This window comes from Bubalus bubalis, chromosome 14 (genome assembly GCF_019923935.1).
Source record: "Bubalus bubalis isolate 160015118507 breed Murrah chromosome 14, NDDB_SH_1, whole genome shotgun sequence".
In the NCBI taxonomy this organism is placed as follows: Eukaryota; Metazoa; Chordata; class Mammalia; order Artiodactyla; family Bovidae; genus Bubalus; species Bubalus bubalis.
The window spans coordinates 20,749,666-20,770,489 of record NC_059170.1 but is presented as its reverse complement, the minus strand read 5'-3'; the positions used below and the strand labels follow the sequence as shown (position 1 = coordinate 20,770,489).

Genomic DNA, 20,824 nt, shown 5'->3' with positions numbered 1-20,824 from the left:
ATATGGACACATGCGTAGAGGTGCAGGCACCAAGCTATTTCCAAGAAGAAGAAAATCCATACTAAAAACGGCAGGAGGGGAATTCCCTGCCATTAGGACTCCATGCTTTCACTGCCAAGAGCCTGGGTTCAATGCCTGGTCTGGGAACTAGGATACCATAAGCTTCATGGTGCAGCCAAGAAAAAATTTTTTAATAAAAACTGTAAAAGACGGCAGAAGAAGAAGCTGGAAGCCTGATGCCTTGAGGGTATTCTTGACCATCAATTGCAGCCTAAATAGCTGACTGCTGGATTTCTTTTTTACGTATGTGTGTATTTATTTTGGGCTATACTGGGTCATTACTTTGCACTGGTTTTCTCTCTAATTGCGGCAAGCAGGTGCTACTCTCCGTTGTGGTGCTCAGGTTTCTCATGGCGGTGGCTTCTTGTTGCGGAGCACAGGCTCTACGCACACGGGCTTTAGTACTTGCAGCACCTGGACTCGCAAGTTGCAGTACACAGGCTTAGTTGCTCCACAGCATGTGGAATTCTCCCAGACCAGGGATGGAACTCAGGTCCCCACGTCTCCTGCTTTGGCAGACATCTTCTTATCCACGGTGCCACCAGGGAAGTCTTGAACTTCTTTTTAAACATGTGGAAAATTAACTCCTCATTTATTAAGCCATTGCTTGTTGGGGTTTCTGATGCTTGCACACCAATGTAATCTTAACACTAAGTAAAAGTTCAAAACATTTTTCATTATGCTTTGGTTACCGAATGGTGTTCCTTTGACTGGGATATTGTGCTGATATGGAACCCCAGTTATATTCAAGTTACACATGTGTGCATAGGTCAAGCACACGTACATACATGCATATACACGTATGGATATTAACACAAAAACATACAACACACATATGCACAGATCTACATCCCTGCCTGTGCAAATGCTCACATATACACACAAACACTTGCATTTACATGCCATCCACATGTACACACACATAGAAATACAGGTACACACATGCTTCAGGTGATGTCTGGGATCAGGCTGGGAACCACAACTAACCTAAAGTTCTGTGAGTCGCAGGAAGGACTGACACCACCTCACCTTCACCCAACACAAAAGGTCCCTAAGTGGAGCACCTGTAAGTAACCTGTGAATCACTAGTTCTTGCCTCATGGGGGAGGCTGGGGCCAGGGCATCAAGTAGGGATCGGAGGTCTGAATGCTGAACATTAACCAGACCCCCCGGCCCATTTGGGCATTGGCTGGGCATTAAATTCAGCTGCAATTAGCACCCAGAGCACAGGCCTTTCAGCCCCACCCCAATACTGCACCCCTCACTTGATCGACAGGGACTGCCTTCACCACTGTCACCGCTCAGGTAGCTCCTGAAGCTGAGAGGGCTACCTGGAACGAGGCAAGCTCCATTCTCCTCCTGGCTGTGTGGTCTTGGGCAGGTTACTTCCTCCCTCTGTCCTCATCTATAATAGCGGGGTGAAACAATAGGACTTTGCTCATAGGGCTGCTGTGAGAGTTACATTCAATTGTGCATGATAAGTACTCAATAATGCTGGCTAGTAGCAATCTTATCATCAATGTTAGGGCTGCTCAGATGTGAGGGATGGTAACCTTCCATGTCCCTGAGTGAAAGTTACCAGGTATCTTGAAACCTCGGCAGAGTTGGAAGAGACTTGAGGGGCTCACTAAGTCTGATATCCTTCTTTCATACGGGAGAATCTAAAGGTTAGTGAGGAAAAGGGCCTAGTTCAAGGAGAACCAAGACTGGAATCCAGGACTCCTCTGCAGACCAAGTTCCTCCTCAGATGTGAGCTACCCAGAGGAAGAAGAGAGAAGAAAAGCACACCGTCATCCCCATAACTTCACTCCTGTCTCCATTCAACAAGCATTTCTTAAGCACCTACTACGTTCGGGCATTGTGCTTGTCACTTGCAACACAAGGGATCTTTCCTTTGGCCCCACCACCTAACACGAGGGCACGTCTGTCTGAGTCGCCCCCTATGCTAGGCTTACCTGGTTTCTGGGTCTGTAGGGGTGCACCTCCTTGACACATATGCCATCTTCAAGGACATGTGTTTGGCATCACGGAGGTCCCGGGGTGGGGGGCCAGGGGAGGAAGGCTGCCGCTGAAGGGGTGAGGCAGGAGGCGAGTCCCAGCCAACCGAGGTCCCGCTGGCAGAGTTCTTGAAATATGGTGAGACCTCTTTCATGTACTTGACTGGTTAGGGGAGAGGTCAGCAGTTACCACCGTGACGTGGGCTCCCATGTAGCACATGTAACAGCTGTCACTAATTCATTAAATTTTAATTTATGTCCACTTCCCTTCCCTGGTGGCTCAGATGATCCACCAGGAATCTGCCTGCAATGCAGGAGACCTAGAGTGGATCCTTGGGTCAGGAAGATCCTCTGGAGAAGGGAATGGCTATCAACTCCAGTATTCTTTTTTTTCAACTCCAATATTCTTGCCTGGAGAATTCTGTGGACAGAGAAGTCTGATGGGCTACAGTCCATGGGGTCACAAAGAGTCAGATACAACTAAGCAACCAACACACACACTTTCACATCACTATCTTCCTCTAGGCTAAAGTCTCTGACAGGGCTGCATGGTAGAAAATTCTGGATGCAGCCCAACATTCATCCTTTTGCCTTTCTTATTCATAGACCCATGGCCACCTGGTGGACTACATTTCACAGCCTCCTTTGCAGCTAGGTATGGCCACATGACTAAGTTCTAACCCCGTAAGTTTAAGTGCTTAGAGTTTCAAAATGACCGCTTAAAGAGAATAGGCAACAACCACAACAAGGCAGTGAGCGAGCGCCAAGACAGGAGTCAGGAGACAGAAGTGCTCCCCCACCGTCCCCTTGTCTGCCTCTGTCTCTCCAGTCTTCTCATCTGCTGAAAGGAGAGGCTGCATGAGATAGTCCTGTGGTGGAGGCTGCCAATTTTCCTCCAAAATAGTGATAACCTTCCAACTTAAGACTTCAATTTGCAGGTTCCCTTGCAGCTGTAAGTGCCCATGTGACCAAGTCTGGCCAATAGGATGAGAACAAAAGAGATGTGTTAGGCTACCAAGTCCTGCCCATTAAAAAAGGGGGCACGCCCTTCCTTTCCCTGCCTTTTCCCCTCACAGGGTTGAGCTGGCTGAAACACAGACTGGTGGAGCACCATCTTGACCAGGAGAACATGAGCCACACTCCAAAAGGTTGACCAATAATACAGAAATAAATGGATGCTGAGACTTTGGAGATGCCACATCAGACTTGAACTGCTACCTGAGAAAGCAAGGAGCTTCTGTTATATTTGTGCCTGTACTTAGTCCTTCAGCCTGACTCTTTGCAAACCCATGGACTGTAGACCGCCAGGCTCCTCTGTCCATGGTATTTCCCAGGCAAGAATCCTGGAGCAGGTTGCTATTTCCTTCTTCAGGGAATCCTTCCAACTCAGGGACCCAACCTGCATCTCCTGCACTGGCAGGTGGATTCCTTACCCCTGAGCTACCTGGTAAGTCCATGGTTGCTGCTGCTAAGTCGCTTCAGTCGTGTCCGACTCTGTGCGACCCCAGAGATGGCAGCCCACCAGGCTTCCCCATCCCTGGGATTCTCCAGGCAAGAACACTGGAGTGGGTTGCCATTTCCTTCTCCAATGCATGAAAGTGAAAAGTGAAAGTGAAGTCGCTCAGTCGTTCCCGACTCTTTGAGACCCCATGGACTGCAGCCTACCAGGCTCCTCTGTCCATGGATTTTCCAGGCAAGAGTACTGGAGTGGGTGCCATTGCCTTCTCCATGGTAGCCATTACCAATCAATTAAAGCTGACTGATAATAAAATATTTTGGTCCCTCTTCCTCTATCAATTAGCTGGGTTTGGCTACAAATAATAGAATATATGATACTAGTGCCTTAAGCAAGAAAGATATTTATGATTTCATGTGACAAGAAGTCTAGAGGAAAGCAATGTCAGGGTTGGTTCAATGACTCAATGACACTGGATCCTGGATGGGCATCCCTACCATTCTCCCGGCCTTCCCCTCATGACCACAGGATGGCTGCAACACAGTCCAGCCGACGATCCCTTACATGACCAAACCAGGAAGGAAGGAGATAGGCAGCAAAAGCTCTGTCAACTCATACCTCCCTCTTATCAGAGAGATAAATACTTCCATGAAACCTTTTATTTCATTGGCACAATTGGACTGGCATGCCAACTTCTAGCATAATCATTAGTAAGAGGGAGTAGTCATGATTGATTTAGACCAATCACAAGTCAGCCTGTGGGGCTGACTGAACATTAAAGTGAAGTCACTCAGTCGTGTTTAACTCTTTGCAACCCCATGGACTGTAGCCTGCCAGGCTCCTCTGTCCACAGGCTTCTCCAGACCAGAATACTGGAGTGGGTAGCCGTTCCCTTCTCCAGGGGATCTTCGCAAGCCAGGGATCGAACCCATATCTCCCACACTGCAGACAGATTCTTTACTGTCTGAGTCACCAGGGAAGCCCTGGGGCCGAGCAAATTAAATCAGGCTCTGGTAGCACGGAAGAAGGGGAAATGGTTGAAAGGCAGGCAACCAAGGTGTCCACCACATCTGACCCAGCATCTGGACTGTCCCCAATTCTGATGAGCAGCAGTCTCCTTGTCTCTGAAATGAGCTACTAGGAGGACAGTGTATATGTCAAGATGGTTGAAAGTCTTGCCCAAGGGACTTTCCTAGTGGTCCAGTGGCTAAGACTCTGCACTCCTAATGCAGGGGCCTGAGTTTGATCCTGGTCAGGGTACTAGATCCCACATGCTGCAAGTAAGACCTGGTGCAGTCAAATAAATAAATAATTTTTTTTAATGTCTTGCCCAAGCACTGGTCTTTCTTCTCCCTGTCAGGCTGTCCCCTCGGCTGCCCTACTGAAGAATGCCTATGCCTGCTAGCCCTGGGACAGCCTCTCTTCCTCTCTTCTCAGCCACCTCTACCTCCACGGCCATCTGGTTTGTTGGCCATCTGATGCCTGCAGTCAAGGCCCAGTCAGTATGCTCTGGCTGTGAGTGGACAGACCAGGAAGTAGGGGGAAGAAGTTCTTGGCCCAGCTCCCTGGAAGAACCAGATAAGAAGTTATTTCTGTCACAAGAGACTGCTCAGATAAGATCCAAGTAAACAAGGGTGAAAGTGAGAGGGATGATGTTGGAAAATAAGAGCAGAGTTCTTTTGAAAGAACTAAGCCTAGGTCTAAAGACTGGGAACTAAGGCTAAAAATGACTCATCCTCACCATTACAGCAATGACTTTCCCCAAGAGTATGTCTCAAGGGGTGATAGAGGTAGGACACATCACAGTCTGTCTGTCAGTTAAACCATTAAAGAAAAAAATCCTACTTTTTTTTCCTCCTTGCTAACAGAACTCTGAGCCCTAAAGGCTGGGCTTCTCCCCAGCTCAGAGGAAAAATCTTAATTGGTTAAAGCTAATCATGATCATTCCATCCTTTTTAATTGTGATTGGCCTAAAAAGGGGCAGATAATACAATTCTGTCCAATGAGCTGTGAGGGAAAATATACTCCCTTCCCTTCCTCTCCTCTAGCCTTTAGAAGTTGCTGGAAAGCAGGGAGTTTGTTCTAAGGCAATGATAGTCACTTTGACCACAGGATTGGGGTCCACACATTGCAAAGCCTTAAGTTAATCTGGAACCATGCTGACTTTAGGTATTCTGGAAGAAAACCTATTTCCTTCAACATTTAAACCTCTTTGAATGGGGTTCCTGTTCCTTGCAGACAAAAGCATCTTAACTAATGCAGCACCCACCCATCCCCTACCCCCACTCAGGGTGCAACTGATATATCTCCCTACTATATTTAGCTACTCCCCTCCCCTGCTTAAAGCTATGCTCTGGCTCCCGGCACTCTTCATCCAACTTCAAGGTTTTCCAGGATCTGGGCCCTGCCTACCTTGCAGGCTTCACCTCCAGCCACATCTAGCCCTCTAATCCAATCATACTGACGTGCTCAGAGCTCTCAGAAGGTGTAGGAGCTTCCAAATACCTTTGAAAATGCAGTTCCCCTGCACAGAATGACCTTAGTACATGGTTAGGGCACAGGTATTCTCAGACTTGAATTCCAGCTCTGTCTAGCTGTGTGGCCATTGTTGTTGTTGTTGTTGTTGTTGTTGTTCAGTCGCTAAGTAGAGTCCGATTCTTCTGCGACCCCATGGACTGTAGCCCACCAGGCTCCTCTGTCCATGGGATTTCCCAGGCAAGAATACTGGAGTGGATTGCCATTTCCTCCTCCAGGGGATCTTCCCAACCCAGGGACTGAACCCACGTCTCCTGCATTGGCAAGTGGATTCTTTACCACTGAGCCACCAGGGAAGCCCCTGAACAAGGTAATTCACCTGCCTGTCCCTCAACCTGAATAACAATGTATACCTTAGAGAGACAGTGAATTAAATGAGATGATGTGAAACACTTGACACGGGTTCTGCCCACACTCCTTAGAACTCTGCAGTGCTTCTGTGTGTTGGGGCTTTCTTTCTCACCAAACTGGGAGCTCCTAGAGAACAGAAGGGGCTCAGATGCTAAACAATCTGCCTGCAGGAGACCCGGGTCCAATCCCTGGGTCAGGAAGATTCCCTGGAGGAGGGAATGGCAACCCACTCCAGGATTCTTGTCTGGAGAATTCCATGGACTGAGGAGTCTGGCAGCCTACAGTCCATGGGGTCACAAAGAGTCAGACACAACTGAGCAACACACACACACACACACACACACAAAGACGACACAAATGGGGTTTGATTCGAACTCAGAGTCAGTGTTCTGGGAATGGAGAAATGAATGCCAGGACAGAAAAGATTCATTCAACGAGGAGAAGTTGCCACAGCCCAGGAGGTCCCAGCTCAGCCCAGACATTGCCCCTCAAGAAAACCTTCCCAGATGTCCACTAGATCCTGCACACCCACCACCTCTGCAGGTCCCTAGACCCCACTTCCCTATATGTCCATGTGGGAATCTGTATCCTTCTCCAGGCTGAGAGCACTGGAAAGGCAGGGACCTTGACTGACTGGTCTCTGTATCCCTAGAATTCGGCAGGGATCTCTGACGCTATGTACTCAGCAAATGGACATTTGTCAGTTTTGCAACCAAAGAAACTGCTAGAGGCCTTGCTCGCTCAGGCCATCCTGGAAGTGGGTCCTCCTTTTCCTTGCCCACAGGAACACACTATAAATGGACAGCACACCAGCTGATGTCTGAAACCGGGCTGGCATTTCACAAACCAACTGGCCCATCCCAGGGTGGGGGTGGGGTCCTGAGGGCCCTGGAGTGTGGCCGTAAATAGCCCAGCTCTGAGGTCTCCTCCCTGTCTCTGATTTCTGCCTGAGTCACCCGACCAAGCAGGGCGGGGCTGCCCAAAGGCAGTGGCCTGGAGAGCTGAGGGCAAGAACGTGGCCCTGTGGCCAGGATTCTTTGAGCCTCCAAGTATAGACCCAGTTGGTGTCCACACCCTCTCCAGCCAAACTCTGGCCCAGGAACCTGGTAAACAGTGACACTTGGGCCCTTCCTCCTCAGGGAAGCAGAAGCAGACACACACAGGACACCCTGCCCTTTCCAGAGGCCCCAACTCCCAACTCTGCCAAGAAGAGAAGCCAGCACTGACCCCAAGGAGCCAGGAACAGATTCCACAAGAAACACAAGAACTGGGAGTTCCCTGGTAGCCTAGTGGATAGGATTCTGGGCTTTCATTTCTGTGGCTCGGGTTCAATCCCTGGTCGGGGAACTGAGATCCTACAAGACACATGACATGGCCAAAAAAAAAAAGTAAAGAAACACAAGGAAGAGAGACAAGGCAGGACCCTTTGCCTGGCCCAGGACAATTGGGAGGGAACCTATGTGTTGCAGAGAGAATGGGATAAATCCATTCTGGCTCAACACAGCACACCCAGTGCATATCCTGGTGTTCAATAAAGGTGTATGACTGAATGTCTTGGTTTTGAATCTTGGCTCAAGCCTGTCCTCTAAGCTCAAACTGTTCCTTGTCTGTTCAGTGGGTGGTCACTTACTTGCCCCTGCCTGAAAATACATGATCTATCTATCCACTTGCTTACTGTCAACAGCTTCTCTCCTCAATACAAAATGTAGGTTCCACAAGAGCAGGGGCCTGTTTTCTTTATTTATTAGGATATCCCCAGCATCTAGTATAGTACCTGACATATCCAGGTAATCAGTAAATAAGAAATACATTAAATAAACGAATATTGACAATCCTGAGGTTTCCCAGGCTAGAGACATTGAATTGGGCTCTCAAGTAATGCAGGCTTGTGTTTAACTTCCCTGTTCTGTGACTTTGAACAAGTGACTTGACTTCTGTAAGCCTCTATTTCTGCATCTTTAAAATGAGAGTAAAATATATCTACCTTCTAGCATACTGAGATCCAACACTTGTAAAGCACTTTGCCCTGCCTGGCACAGAACAGGTCTTTAGCAAATCGTAATGTGGCTGGTTATTATTTCTGCTGCTGTTCTTAGTATGACAGTATAAGAAGATGAACACAGGTGACAGACAAAGATTTCAATCCAGATCCTATCACTTGCATCCTGGCCTTGGCAAGTCCCGATGTCTCTCTGAGCCTCAGTTTGCCTGCCTATATAATTGGCACTAATATGCCAGCTTTCTAAGTAGGGCATTGTGAGGATTCAAGTCCAGGCTGCCCACCTGTCAGGATATTGTGACATCCCTTGGGAAGGGATGACCTTTGAGGTCCTGTTAGTCCAGCAAGGCTGGACTATGAATAGTTCCCAGTCATTGGCAGGCCCTGCAGCAGAGCTGCCTGGGTTGTCTGGGGCAACACTCTAGGGAAAAAAAATCTCACCTTCCACACCCTTGTGCAGTCGTGTCCAACTCTTTGCAACCCTATAGGCTGTAGCCTGCTAGGCTCCTCTATCCATGGGATTCTCCAGGCAAGAATACTGGACTGGGTTGCCATGACCTCCTCCAGGGGATCTTCCCACCCCAGGGATCAAACCCCCATCTCTTATGTCTCCTGCATTGGCAGGCAGATTCTTTACCACTAGCGCCACCTGGGAAGCCCTATATGTGCAGTTTAAGAGGCACCATCTATCAAGATCCTAAAGGCACACGAACACTTTGAACTCGCAATACCCTTTCCAGGAATCCTCTTCAGATAAATGTTCACAGGTGCATGAAGGGGTCATGACAGCATTGTCTATGGTGCAAGAAGCTAGAAACAACATGAATTTCTTGAATATGGTCTTGCTAAATACAAGAAGTGAGTTCTTTGGCAGATCACTCAGTCCTGTTCACAGCTCTGTCCCCAGTGCCTACATCGAGTCTTGGCATAGAACAGGGGCTCAGGCTATATTGGTTAAATGGACATCTGAATCCCAATAATGGGATATTGTGCAACCATTAAAGAGAATGAAACAGCTACATGAGCTGAGTTGGAAAGAGGTCCTCAACTTGCTCAATGATAAAAACAAATATGGAAACTTCTCTCTGGAAGTGTTTGAAAATATTAGCCATGGGTACCACTCCAGTGCTCTTGCCTGGGAAATCCCATGGACAGGGGAGCCTGGTGGGCTGCAGTCCATGGGGTCGCTGAGAGTCAGACACGACTGAGCGACTTCACTTTCACTTTTCACTTTCATGCATTGGAGAAGGAAATGGCAACCCACTCCAGTATTCTTGCCTGGAGAATCCCAGGGACAGAGGAGCCTAGTGGACTGCCATCTATGGGGTCGCACAGAGTCGGACACGACTGAAGCGACTTAGCAGCAGCAGCAGCAGCAACATTAATCTATGAGAAGACAATTGCTTTGCACTTTCCTGAGGTTTTTTTATTTGTGCTTACTCACTCAGTCGTGTCCGACTCTTTGCGACCCCATGAACTGTGACCTGCCTGGCTCCTCAGTCCATGGAATTCACCAGGCAAGAATACTGGAGTGGGTTGCCATTTCCTTCTCCATTTTTTAATTTAGGTGTATATTATTTTTGACATTTTTAAAATTCTATTTTTCAAAAATATACCACATTCCAAACCATCTTAGCCAGGATTCAAAGACAAGGCCCTCATCAACTCAAGAAGCCTACTAGGATCTTAGTAGTGGGAGAAAGAAGCACTTATTAAGCATCTACTATATACCAAGCATGAAAGCTCAAATCTCACTAACACATCATCACTTAACCACACCAATTCAATGAGACTGATCCGTTGTTAAACTGTTCTATTTAACAGTTGAATAAATTGAGTAAACTGAGTCTCACATGGATGACATGGCTTGCAGTGCAGGATAAACATTGAAGAACATGGGCTTTGACATCTGACAGATCTAACTTCAAATTCCATCTCTGCCTCTGTGTAACTTTGGGCAAGTAGCTTCACCTCTACAAGTTTTAATATTCTTATTTGTACAATGAGATGAATGATGTACCTTGAATCATAGGGGTGGTTTTGAGGATCCAATGAGAAAACATACAGAAGGCATTTAGCACAGTATCCAGGACATTGTAGGTGCTCAATAAAGAGCAGACATACCATCACTATTATTAACATTCTTATCATTACTGTTAGAATTCCCTCCGCTACCATCAGCAACCAGCTCATATTGTAAATGGAGGCCAAAACCTGCCCCCAGAGTCCCACAAGCATTTTAATCAAAGATCCAAGGAACAGGCCAGAGCTGATTAAGCCAAGTTTTGTCTGTGGGGAATCATATGGCCCTAAGCCATGTATGTGCACAGCCAAATTAATGTTTTCTTGAGAACAATGATTAGAACAACAGGTCTTTGCAGTCATGGAAGGGACTGGACAAGGGCTTCATTCACGCCTCTGTTCCCAGGACAAGAGTCCCTCAGGCACCTCTCAGGCACAGCTACACTCACCTAAACTGAACAGGGTGACCTCAGATTAGCTGCATCGGTTAACAACATCCCACTTTTGACAGTGGTGATATATGGAGCCAAATTTCAGGCAGGATATCAGGCAGTACCCATCTGCCAGAGGATGGGCTGGCAGGGACCTGGTTTTGGAGTTCTGAGGACTCATAACGGAAACTCTCAGGAGTCAGTCAAATCCAGCATGAGCCTGGAACCCCCTTTTAAACATTTACGAAAGTCAACTGCAATTGAGCAGGTTAAAGGCAAAGTAGAAAGAGTCAGAGATGTCCCCTCCTAGGGATCACTTCCCCCAAACTCACCAGCATCTAGGCTTGGCGCCAGGCCTGGGGATCTGAGACAAACTACACATGATTCCTGCCCTCAGAGACCTTCAAGTTTACTGGAGAAAACAAAAATTGCTGCTGCTGATACGATGATGACAAAGGTTGACATTGATCAAATGCTTACCATGTGGAAGATACCGTGCCATAAACTTCAAATGCACTGTCTCATCCTTATAAATAGCAAACAAAATAAACATAAATGAGTGCCTACTTATACACACTGGCCTCAGCACATAACATGCATTATTTCTTAATCTTGCAAACTACCATGAGAAGTGGGTATTATCCAAGGCAGGGTCAACAGTGGCCTCTGCAGTCAGAGAAACCTAGGTTTGAATTCTTTTTTGTTGTTGTACCGCACAGCATGCAGAATCTTAGTTCCCTGATCAGGGATTGAACCCCTGCCCCTTGCAAAAAGCACACAGTCTTAACTACCAGAATGCCAGGGAAGTCCTTAGGTCTGAATTCCGAGTCTGCCAATTTATTAGTTGTATGACTTGAAGGAAGTTACTTATTTTTAACAAATCTTGGTGACTTTGTCTGTAAAATGGAGATTATAGAAATTCCTACTATTCTTTGTATTTTTATGTACATACTATTCTCTGCCTGTATCTTTTAAAAGCCTGACCTTTATGAGAGATGAACCTTCTCTTCTTTGTACAAAGTACCAAAATTGACTTTATCCATTTTTGTCCTTTAGCATTATTTTTTAATGCATCAAAGGCTCCCTGTTGCCAGCCTTGCTAGGGGGCTGTGGAGGGAGTGGAGGCATTTGACCATCCCTCCCTTTTCCTCCAGGCACAGTCTCCAAGGGCCTGGCTCCAGATCCGTGCACACAATGGGCCTCTCTAAGAAGCAGACAGACGAGTAACTGGCTGCCAGCTTGGGCCCAGACTCTGGTCACAAACACATCCCTGGAACTGAGAATAGGCTCAAGACACTTGTGCAAAATCCTGACCTCAAGAAGAAAAGGTCCAGAAGGCACGCTGGGGTTGCTGAGTCCCTTAGGTCGGGGGTATAGGGTTCTGGCTGGCAACAGCAGTTTGCCAGTAACAGTTTTCTTTCTAGGATGTTCTCAGACAGCTCTGTACTCACCAAGCCCCAGACCTCAGGAAAGATGCCCTGCTACCCTGCCAAGTTCACATCCAAAGGATAGGCCGTGGCTCCTTGGAAAGTGAAAGTGAAAGTCGCTCAGTCGTGTCCGACTCTTTGCGACCCCATGGACTATACAGTCCATGGAATTCTCCAGGCCAGAATACTGGAGTGGGTAGCCTATCCCTTCTCCAGGGGATCTTCCCAACCCAGGAATCAAACCTGGGTCTCCTGCATTGCAGGCGGATTCTTTACCAACTGAGCTATCAGGGAAGCCCTTGGCTCCTTGGAGGTGGCCTTAAGAAGTGGGATGAGGGCGGGGAAATTCTGAACAATGTGATCACTGATTGGGTGCTGGGGAGGAACCTAGGCCCAGAGAGGCTTCTAGGAGCTCTGGTTCCAGACTGGGGCAGCTGCCTGTTCTCCACAAACTCCCCCAAGTCTCAAGGACCAGCCACAACCCAGCATCTTAGCTTCCTCACATCTTCCAGGCTCTTCAGATCACCCGTGCAATTCAAAGATTCTCGACCCCAGTTCTCGGCCCCAGCCCTTTGCTGCCTTGGGTGGAATTATCTCCTTCTACAAGCCTACTGGACAGCAGCTGAGACAGACTTCAACTAAGAAAAATCTGGGGAAAAAAAAAAAAAAAACTAACAAGAAGGCTACAACATCAAGTGCATGTGTGCGTGCTCAGTCATGTCCATCTCTTTGCGACCCCATGGACTGTAGCCTGCCAGGCTCCTCTGTCCATGGGATTCTCCAGGCAAGAATACTGGAGTGGGTTGCCATGCCCTCATCCAGGGGATCTTCCCGACCCAAGGATCAAAGACTCGGCCTCCTGAGGCTTCTGCATTCACAGGTGGTTTTTTTAATGCTGAGCCAGTTGGGAAGCCCCACAACCTCGAGACTCTTCTTTTATCCAAGCCTGCTTAGGTCAAACCATCATGATCTCCCTTCTGCTCATGGCCCCAGCCTCCTTGCTGCCATTCTTTTCTCTTTTAATATTTATTTCTTTGGCTGTCTCGGATCTTAGTTGGGGCCCACTGAATCTTCACCGCATCGTGAGGGATCTTTCATTCGGTGCACACTCTTGTTGCAGCACGCAGGCTCAGAAGTTGCCGCGCACAGGTTTAGTTGCTCCGGGTATGTGGGATCTTAATTCCCTGACCAGGGATTGAACCCACATCCCCTGCACTGGAAGGTGGATTTTTAACCACTGGACTGCCAGGGAAGTCCCTCCTTGCTGCCGTTCTGCATCTATTGTTGCCTCCTTCCAAACCGGGTTGATGCTGTAAAGCCCAAAGCTGACCATGTGAGCCCCTGCTGAAAAACCCTTGAAACAGCTCTCTGTTTCCCTCCAAATTCCTTTATTCTGGCACTCAAGGCCCTGCAGGATCTGTCAATCTGAATAGCCTCCTCTTTCTCCACCCGCTTCCTCACACCTAAGCTCAGATAAAGCTGAATTACTTCCCAGGCAGTTCCCCAGGTAAGTCAAGTCATTTCACCCTTCCCTTTTGCTCAGACAACTTCCATTCCTGGAATGCCCTTTCTCTACCCCATTCCCATCTCTGCTTATTGTTCATAAGTTGCCAGCATCCCTCCTCCAGGAAGTCGTTCCTGACCATTTAGAGAGAGAAGACGACTGCTTCCTCCCACCTTTAGGCAGACTCCATCTCAGCACCCATGACAAGATGGTGATCTGGTAGGTTTGCTTAGCTATCTGCTCCATGAGACAGAATCCCGTTGAAACCACTGAGTAGAGCAGTATAAAGGGAGGAGGAGAGAAAGAGAAAGCAGGAGAGCGCTTTCATCCAAAAGGGAGGAAAAATACGCGAAGATTATAAACAACTTTATGCCAAGAAATTTGGCAGCTTAAATGAAATGGACAAATTCCTTGTAAGACATAAACTACCAAAACACATTCAAGGAAAACATAGAGCATCTAAATTGTCTTATTAAAAACATCATGATTTTCCTGACGATCCAGTGGTTAGGACTCTGCACTTCCACTGCAGGGGGTCTGGGTTTGATCCTTGGCGGAGGAGCCTGGTGGGCTGCTGTCTATGGGGTCACACAGAGTTGGACATGACTGAGTGACTTCACTTTCACTTTTCATTTTCATGCATTGGAGAAGGAAATGGCAACCCACTCCAGTGTTCTTGCCTGGAGAATCCCAGGGATGGGGGAGCCTGGTGGGCTGCCGTCTATGGGGTCGCACAGAGTTGGACACGACTGAAGCAACTTAGCAGCAGCAGCAGGGAACTAAGATCTTATATGTCGCAAAGTGTGGGGGGAAAAAAAAACTTTTCTATAAGGGTAACTTCCCTGGAGACTGCTGCTGCTGCTGCTAAGTCGCTTCAGTTGTGTCCGACTCTTTGCAACCCCATGGACTACAGCCTACCAGGCTCCTCTGTCCATGGGATTTTCCAGGCAAGAGTACTGGAGTGGGGTGCCATCGCCTTCTCTGCTGGAGACTGCTACCAAACATTTAAGCAGAAAATAATACCAATTCTATGTAAATGTGATGGGACAGGAGAGGAGTTACTAACAGAAAAAAGTGAAAATATTAGTCTGACTCTTTGCAACCCCATGGACTGTAGCCTGCCAGGCTCCTCTGTCCGTGTCTGTTTTCTCCAGGCAAGAAAACAGGAGTGGGTAGCCATCCCCTTCTCCAGCCTACTATGTGCCAAATCCTATGCTGGCAAGAGGCAGGCCAGCTCCACCCAACAGCCTGCAGCAGGGCTTGCCAAGGAAAGATCTTGCCCAGAGAAAAGTTTTAGAGAACACAAGTTCCAGAGACCCTCAGTCCTGGGACAGTATGTATACTATATCTCTTCCCTTCTCTATCTGCACTAAACATTGCAAATCAATTCTAGCTCCTTTCTGCTGAGTTCAGATAAGACTTCCCAGTGTTTCCAAATATGGAACTCCCAGGAGCCACCAAGGAAACTGACACTCAGAATGAAAGCTGTTGAGTATCTCTAATCTAGCTCAACCCCAGCAGATATGAGATCTGAGGCCCAGAGAAGATGAGGGTCTTGCCCAAGACCAGATTAATTACAGAGCAGACAGGATCGTAGATGCTGATTTTTAAATGGCTTGTGTGGAATCAGTTCCGTCATTCAGTCGTGTCCAACCCTTTGCGACCCCATGGACTGCAGCACACCAGGCTTCCCTGTCCATCACCAACTCCTGGAGCTTGCTCAAATTCATGTCCATCAAGTCGGTGGTGCCATCCAACCATCTCATCCTCTGTCATTCCATTTTTAGACAGTGTTCATGTTTTGTCCCCCCATTCAATAGAGGGCTCTTTTAGGCAGGCCCTGGGTCCAGTTTACCTTCTACCCCAATGCTCTGCACATCGGGTACATAGTAGGTCTCTGGAAAGGCATCTTGGCTTTAATGAGGAAGGAATGGAATGAATGAGGTGTCAGAGGCTTGGGTATTAGCCCCAATACCAGGAAATGCTTCAAATGTCTAACACTCAGAGACACTGCCTTCTCAGAATGATCCACACTAAGAACCCAGAAAGAGACATTCTCTACCTAAAGATGAGGAGGGGAGGGGGACCTCAGTGTAGATTAGAGATGTGTCTACAGTAGAAATCTTACCATCTATGAGCTAAATTTTCAAACAGCAGAGACTAAAAGAGCTTTTCAAGTCAACCGAAATATGACATTTTGATGAATTTCAACTATTTCAAACTGCATTACTGGCTATAAATATCAAAGTGATGAGGCATGTGGAAAGAAAGTCTCCTATATCCATCTCCTTTATGTGTGATCTCGTTATTTAACTTTGCTGTTAAAATATGATTGATATCCTTAAGCTTTCAGGGATCAATCCCGCAGAGGCAGCTTTAAGTGTATATTTAAAAATGCAACAACAGCATTTGAATAGACACACAGTACATTTAAATAAATAATAAACTGTAAAAATAAAATAAAATGAAATGAGAGAGAATCGAGGTCAGGGCCATAAGAATGCCAAAGATCACCCAGGCATCCAGAGCCTGTTGGTTTCTGTGGCCTCTTGGAGACATCTTTGGCAACCTCTCAGGACCTGAGCCTGGGCCTCAGTGCAGCAGCTTTGTTGGCCATGGCATTCTCCATCAACCCCCGCCACCTCCCTGTGCCTGTTCTGGGCCAGAAGCCAAAGACACATTCCTCGGGCCCCCATGGTTTCCGGAACTGACAGGGTAGAATTTGACAAATGGGCTGAGCAAAGCAGAAACCTCCTGACAGAGATGGCAAAAGGCAGAAGCGGGACCACCCCAGCAAGAGACTATAACAAGTGACGGGAAACCAAGGCCGGGAGAAAGCAAAGGTCTCATCTAAGACGACACGGTGAGGGGAGAGTGGCAGGGAGCCACAAAGTTTCCCTCCCCTCCAAAACACATTCCTCTTGGATCCTAGCTAGAAGTAGCCAATGTCCTGCTACATAAAGGCCAAGTATCCTCCCAAGGCAGGATGGGTCGCAGGGTTCTAGGGCTCCTGGGTGATAGGAGGATTCAGAGTTGAGAGCTCCCCTGGTTTCTCAGGCAAGATTCTAAGTCTCCCCTTCCCCAGTCCCCACCCGTTTCTTCCCCTGTGTCACTCACCGAGTGGCAGTTCCTACCATGGACCTTTCATCCTAGTCCCACAACCCAGCAAGGCAGAAGTTATATCCCTGCCCTACAGATGAGAAAACTAAGGCTCAGGGAAATGAAGTGACTCATCCAAGGTCAAACACTAGGGAGTGGGAGAGAGGAAATGAAGTCCAGATCTGCCTGTCTCTGAAGCAGCTCTATCCCCACCACACCAATGTCTCAAGGCAGGTCTCCAAGTTCTGTTTCTGTTTTCAACCCTGCCCACCTCCCAGACCCCACTGGTTGAGGCCTGGGGGGTTGTAGGGAAGAACTGAACACCCCTGGGTCCTCAGTGCTTACCCTCCAGCACCACCTCTTTGCCTGTCTTCTTTAGGACTTGCACCGCCTCGTCATGGGTGGCAGAGGAAAGGTCCTCCCCATTTACGGACAGGATGGCATCCCCCACGAAGAGGGCCTCCGTCTGGTCAGCTGCCAGGCCCTTGAAGATCTTGGAGATAAGAATAGGCATCTTGTTCTCTCGGCCCCCTGGACAAGCACAGAAAGAGGAAGAAATTGAGGCAGACACTCCAACACTTGCAAGTCACAACAAGGCAAAATTATTTCTGAAGGTCTCCCACTGTGTCCAGCCCAGTACTGGGAAAGCGGCAGTGTGGGGCAAAGAGAATCTCAGAAAAGAGCCTTAGAAGTTTGGGGCACTAATGATACCTAAAAGACATTTTCTAAATTTATAATGTTATAATGGATCTTTTGGGTAAGTGCTTTGGGTGGTCACCAGTGTTTGAAGAACTTACAAGATGCTTCAATAACTTCTTATTTTTTATTTTAAGTGAGTTTCCCATAATGGGGAAACTCACTGATAACCTCTAATCGAGAATAAAGATAGAAGTCAGTTACTGCTATGGCCACAAAGCTGAAAGCTTCACAACCTAGGTCTCAGCATGGAAACCAGGGCTTTAAAGTCTAGAGATTTCAAAAGCCTATCTGAATTGCATCTCTGATGCAAAAAGACAAAAAAATCAAATATTAATACATTTTACCATGTTGCTTTATTTATAAGCTCTTGAATGTCCTTTTAAAATAATAAACAGTGAAAACAGTTCACATTAGTTCCACATACCAAATGCCAAGCACCATGTTAAATGCTTTCAATCTTGTCTCATTGCATCTTCACAACACCCAATCACACAGGCATGCTCAGATTCCTATTGGGAAGGTTGAAGTGTGGAGAGAAACCCCTTGTCCAAGGTCACCCAGCTAATTAGTGGCAAAGACAATATCTGAACCTAGATCTCCAGGCTCCAGAACCAACACTCTTAACCCTCTGGTAGGCTGCAAGTCAGGCCTTCAGATACCACACTATTGCTCCATCCTCACAGATGAGGAACAAGTGGCCCAGGGAGAGGAGGTCATAATTTCAAGGTCACTCAACAGACTGGTGGCAGAAGTAGGACTGGAATGCCTCTCTGGACCCCCACATAGGCCCAGCAGTTTGCTCACTGCAGTGCACAGAGCTTGAAGCCTAGGAAAGGAAGGAGTGTCTATTTAAATTGAGTTGGCCAAAATGTTCATTCAAGTTTTTCTATAAGATGATATGGAAAACCCCGAATGAACTTTTTGGCCAACCCAGTATCTATCTGCCCTCTTCCACCTGAAACTAGGGACTTCAAGTCAGTTTGAATCCATGGCCATTCCTCGATGCCTCGGGCTGGGCTGGACCCTAAAGGAGAGGTCAACACACCAACAGGAGTCCAGTCTCCATCCATAAAGAATTGAATGGAGCTGGTATTCCCCGACACCTCCTAAAAGTCCCTTTACCCCCACCTGGGAGTATGAAGCTAGGGAGTAACTTTATGTGACCTTGAAAAGTCCTCTTCCTCTCCAAGACTCAGTCTATCTACAAAATGGAACGCTATATGAACATTAAGTTCCTTCCTGCTTTAACACAGAGTGTACAATTTCTGCATTGATCTGTGGCCCTATCCCATGCTGGTGTTTGAGGGCAAAACAGGTGTCCACTCCCTGGCTTTCTCATTACCCCGCTTTTAGATCCCTTTGGTTGGTTGCATGGAAGTTTGCCCTTTCCTGGGGAAAAATCAACCTCTCTGAACACTCTTTAGCGGCTTGATAATTGAGGTTCAAATCCCAGCTCTGTTGCTCACTGACTGTGTGATCCTAGGAAAATCATTTTACTTTTACTTTTCATTTTTTTTTCCAGTTTTTTACTTTTCCTCTTCATTTTTTTTTTTCAGTTTCCTTTTCATTTTACTTTTACTTTTCAGTTTCCTCACCTGCTAAATGAAGATTATACTTCCTATCTTTTAGTACTTGTTGCCAGGATGAAGTGGCTCCTGAGCCTAGAGTACTGGGCATAGCACTCAGCACAGAGTGGTAGCCAAGTCACCACCATCCCCACCCCCTCAGGAAGGAATGGTGAACGCAGCGGCTGGGGTGTGCAGACTTTTCAGCACCAGATTAGTTACTCTGGGAGTCTTTCCTGACCTTCATTTTTCCTCTCATCTAACAGCAATAACTATCTAGGCACCTATTATGTGTTGGCAGAGTGAGTATTTTGGACACCTATTTTCATAGAAATATCCCAATTCTATCACTACTCTCAGGGCCAGAGATGGGAAAGGGCTTCCCAGGTGGCACTAGCGGTAAAGAACCCGCTTGCCAATGCAGCAGACATGAGAGACGTGGGTTTTATCCCTGGTTTGGAAGATCCCCTGCAGGAGGAAATGGCAACCCAGTATCCTAGCCTGGAGAATCTCATGGACAGAGGAGCCTACCAAGCTACAGTCTATGGGATCTTACCACACAAGTTCACACAGGTGATTCTGGACTTCAGTCTGGGTTGCACCTTAAAGAAAGCTGTCAGTGCTGGGGGCTGAAAGCCCATCTCAGTCCTGTGATGGTGGACACTTAGGACTCTTCACCCACACATACAGGTTTCCTAGGTGCTCAGATTCCCAGGTCCTTTCCGGCCCCCTGTCTGTGAGCCCAGCCCAGTTGGCACCTCCACCTAGTCGCCATCCTAGCCATGCTTCCCACTCCAGACCTTACCCCTCCTTCCCTTCTACTTTGACCGTATCTTGAAGACTTCCTCTTCCTTTCCCTAGTAGCACCCCAGGCCTCAGTCTCCCTTCTCTATCCTTTGCTCTCCTGGGGTCCCTCTTGTCCTTGATACCCATGCAACTCCTGAGAGGCAATCAGTCTCAGACCTCTTTGCCTCGGCACACAACTCCCCACCCACTTGTCCTTGGCGTGCCCCCAAAGCCGTCCACACCTGTGCCTTCTGACTGAGACCTCAAAGCCCTCTCCGACCTTGGTGCTCTGGTGCCCTCGGTTCTGTCCTCCCAGACGCCGTTACCCCGGACAGAAGTCCACCAACTCCACGTCCTCAATACGCTGCCAGCCCCCGCGATCCCTGCGCCTTAGCGGTCCCACAGACACCAAGACCCGTGCCCTCGGTGCCCCCGCGCCCACCTTTGATGCTGATACCCAGCCCGCCGGCGTCGGCCTTGCGCACAGTCACGCGACGCGGCTGGAGCAGCAGCGCCTCCGGCAGCGGCGGGGACGCGGCGCCAGGTTCGGCGGCGCCGTTGAGCTGCGCGGGCTCCGGCTCCCGCTGGGCACCGGGCTCCGGTCCGGGCTCGCCGTCGGCGGGGCTCACGGTCAGCGCGTCCTCCTCTAGACTGAGCAGCACCCGCTGCCACCGCTCGCCGCCAGCCCCCGAGCCTGTCCCGGCGCGCAGTTCCAGCAGCCCGGTGCGCGGGGCTCGCCTGCCTGACGCCATCTTCGCCTCCGAGCCCCCGGGCCGCCGCGCTCGCCCTGCCCCCGCAGTGCCCGGCCCGCTCCGACCCAGCGCCCAGAGCTGAGGGCAGCGGGGGCCCAGCTGGGCCAGCCGCCACCCTACCCCAGGCCGCGGGGGTGGAGC

General features: G+C 48.4%; 1 protein-coding gene and 1 long non-coding RNA gene across 3 annotated transcripts in view; one reads left to right on the top strand and one right to left on the bottom strand.

Annotated features, from left to right (window-relative positions):
- Positions 1–3,255, top strand: part of LOC123464888 — a 13,757-nt gene extending 10,502 nt beyond the window's left edge. Inside the window, exon 3 of the long non-coding RNA XR_006639950.1 lies at positions 3,134–3,255. This is a non-coding gene — a long non-coding RNA (uncharacterized LOC123464888). The remainder of the gene's footprint in view (positions 1–3,133) is intronic.
- The window catches only part of SNTA1 (syntrophin alpha 1), a 26,579-nt gene extending 5,755 nt beyond the window's left edge, over positions 1–20,824 (bottom strand). The window contains exons 1-3 of one of the 2 annotated variants that reach the window (XM_045162650.1): positions 20,374–20,824; positions 17,227–17,412; positions 2,016–2,220 (exon numbers count right to left, since the gene is read on the bottom strand). In XM_045162650.1, the coding sequence (XP_045018585.1) occupies positions 2,016–2,220; positions 17,227–17,412; positions 20,374–20,683 (701 nt within the window). In that variant the 5' untranslated portion in view covers positions 20,684–20,824. The remainder of the gene's footprint in view (positions 1–2,015; positions 2,221–17,226; positions 17,413–20,373) is intronic. The other variant, XM_045162651.1, reaches the window with a different exon arrangement.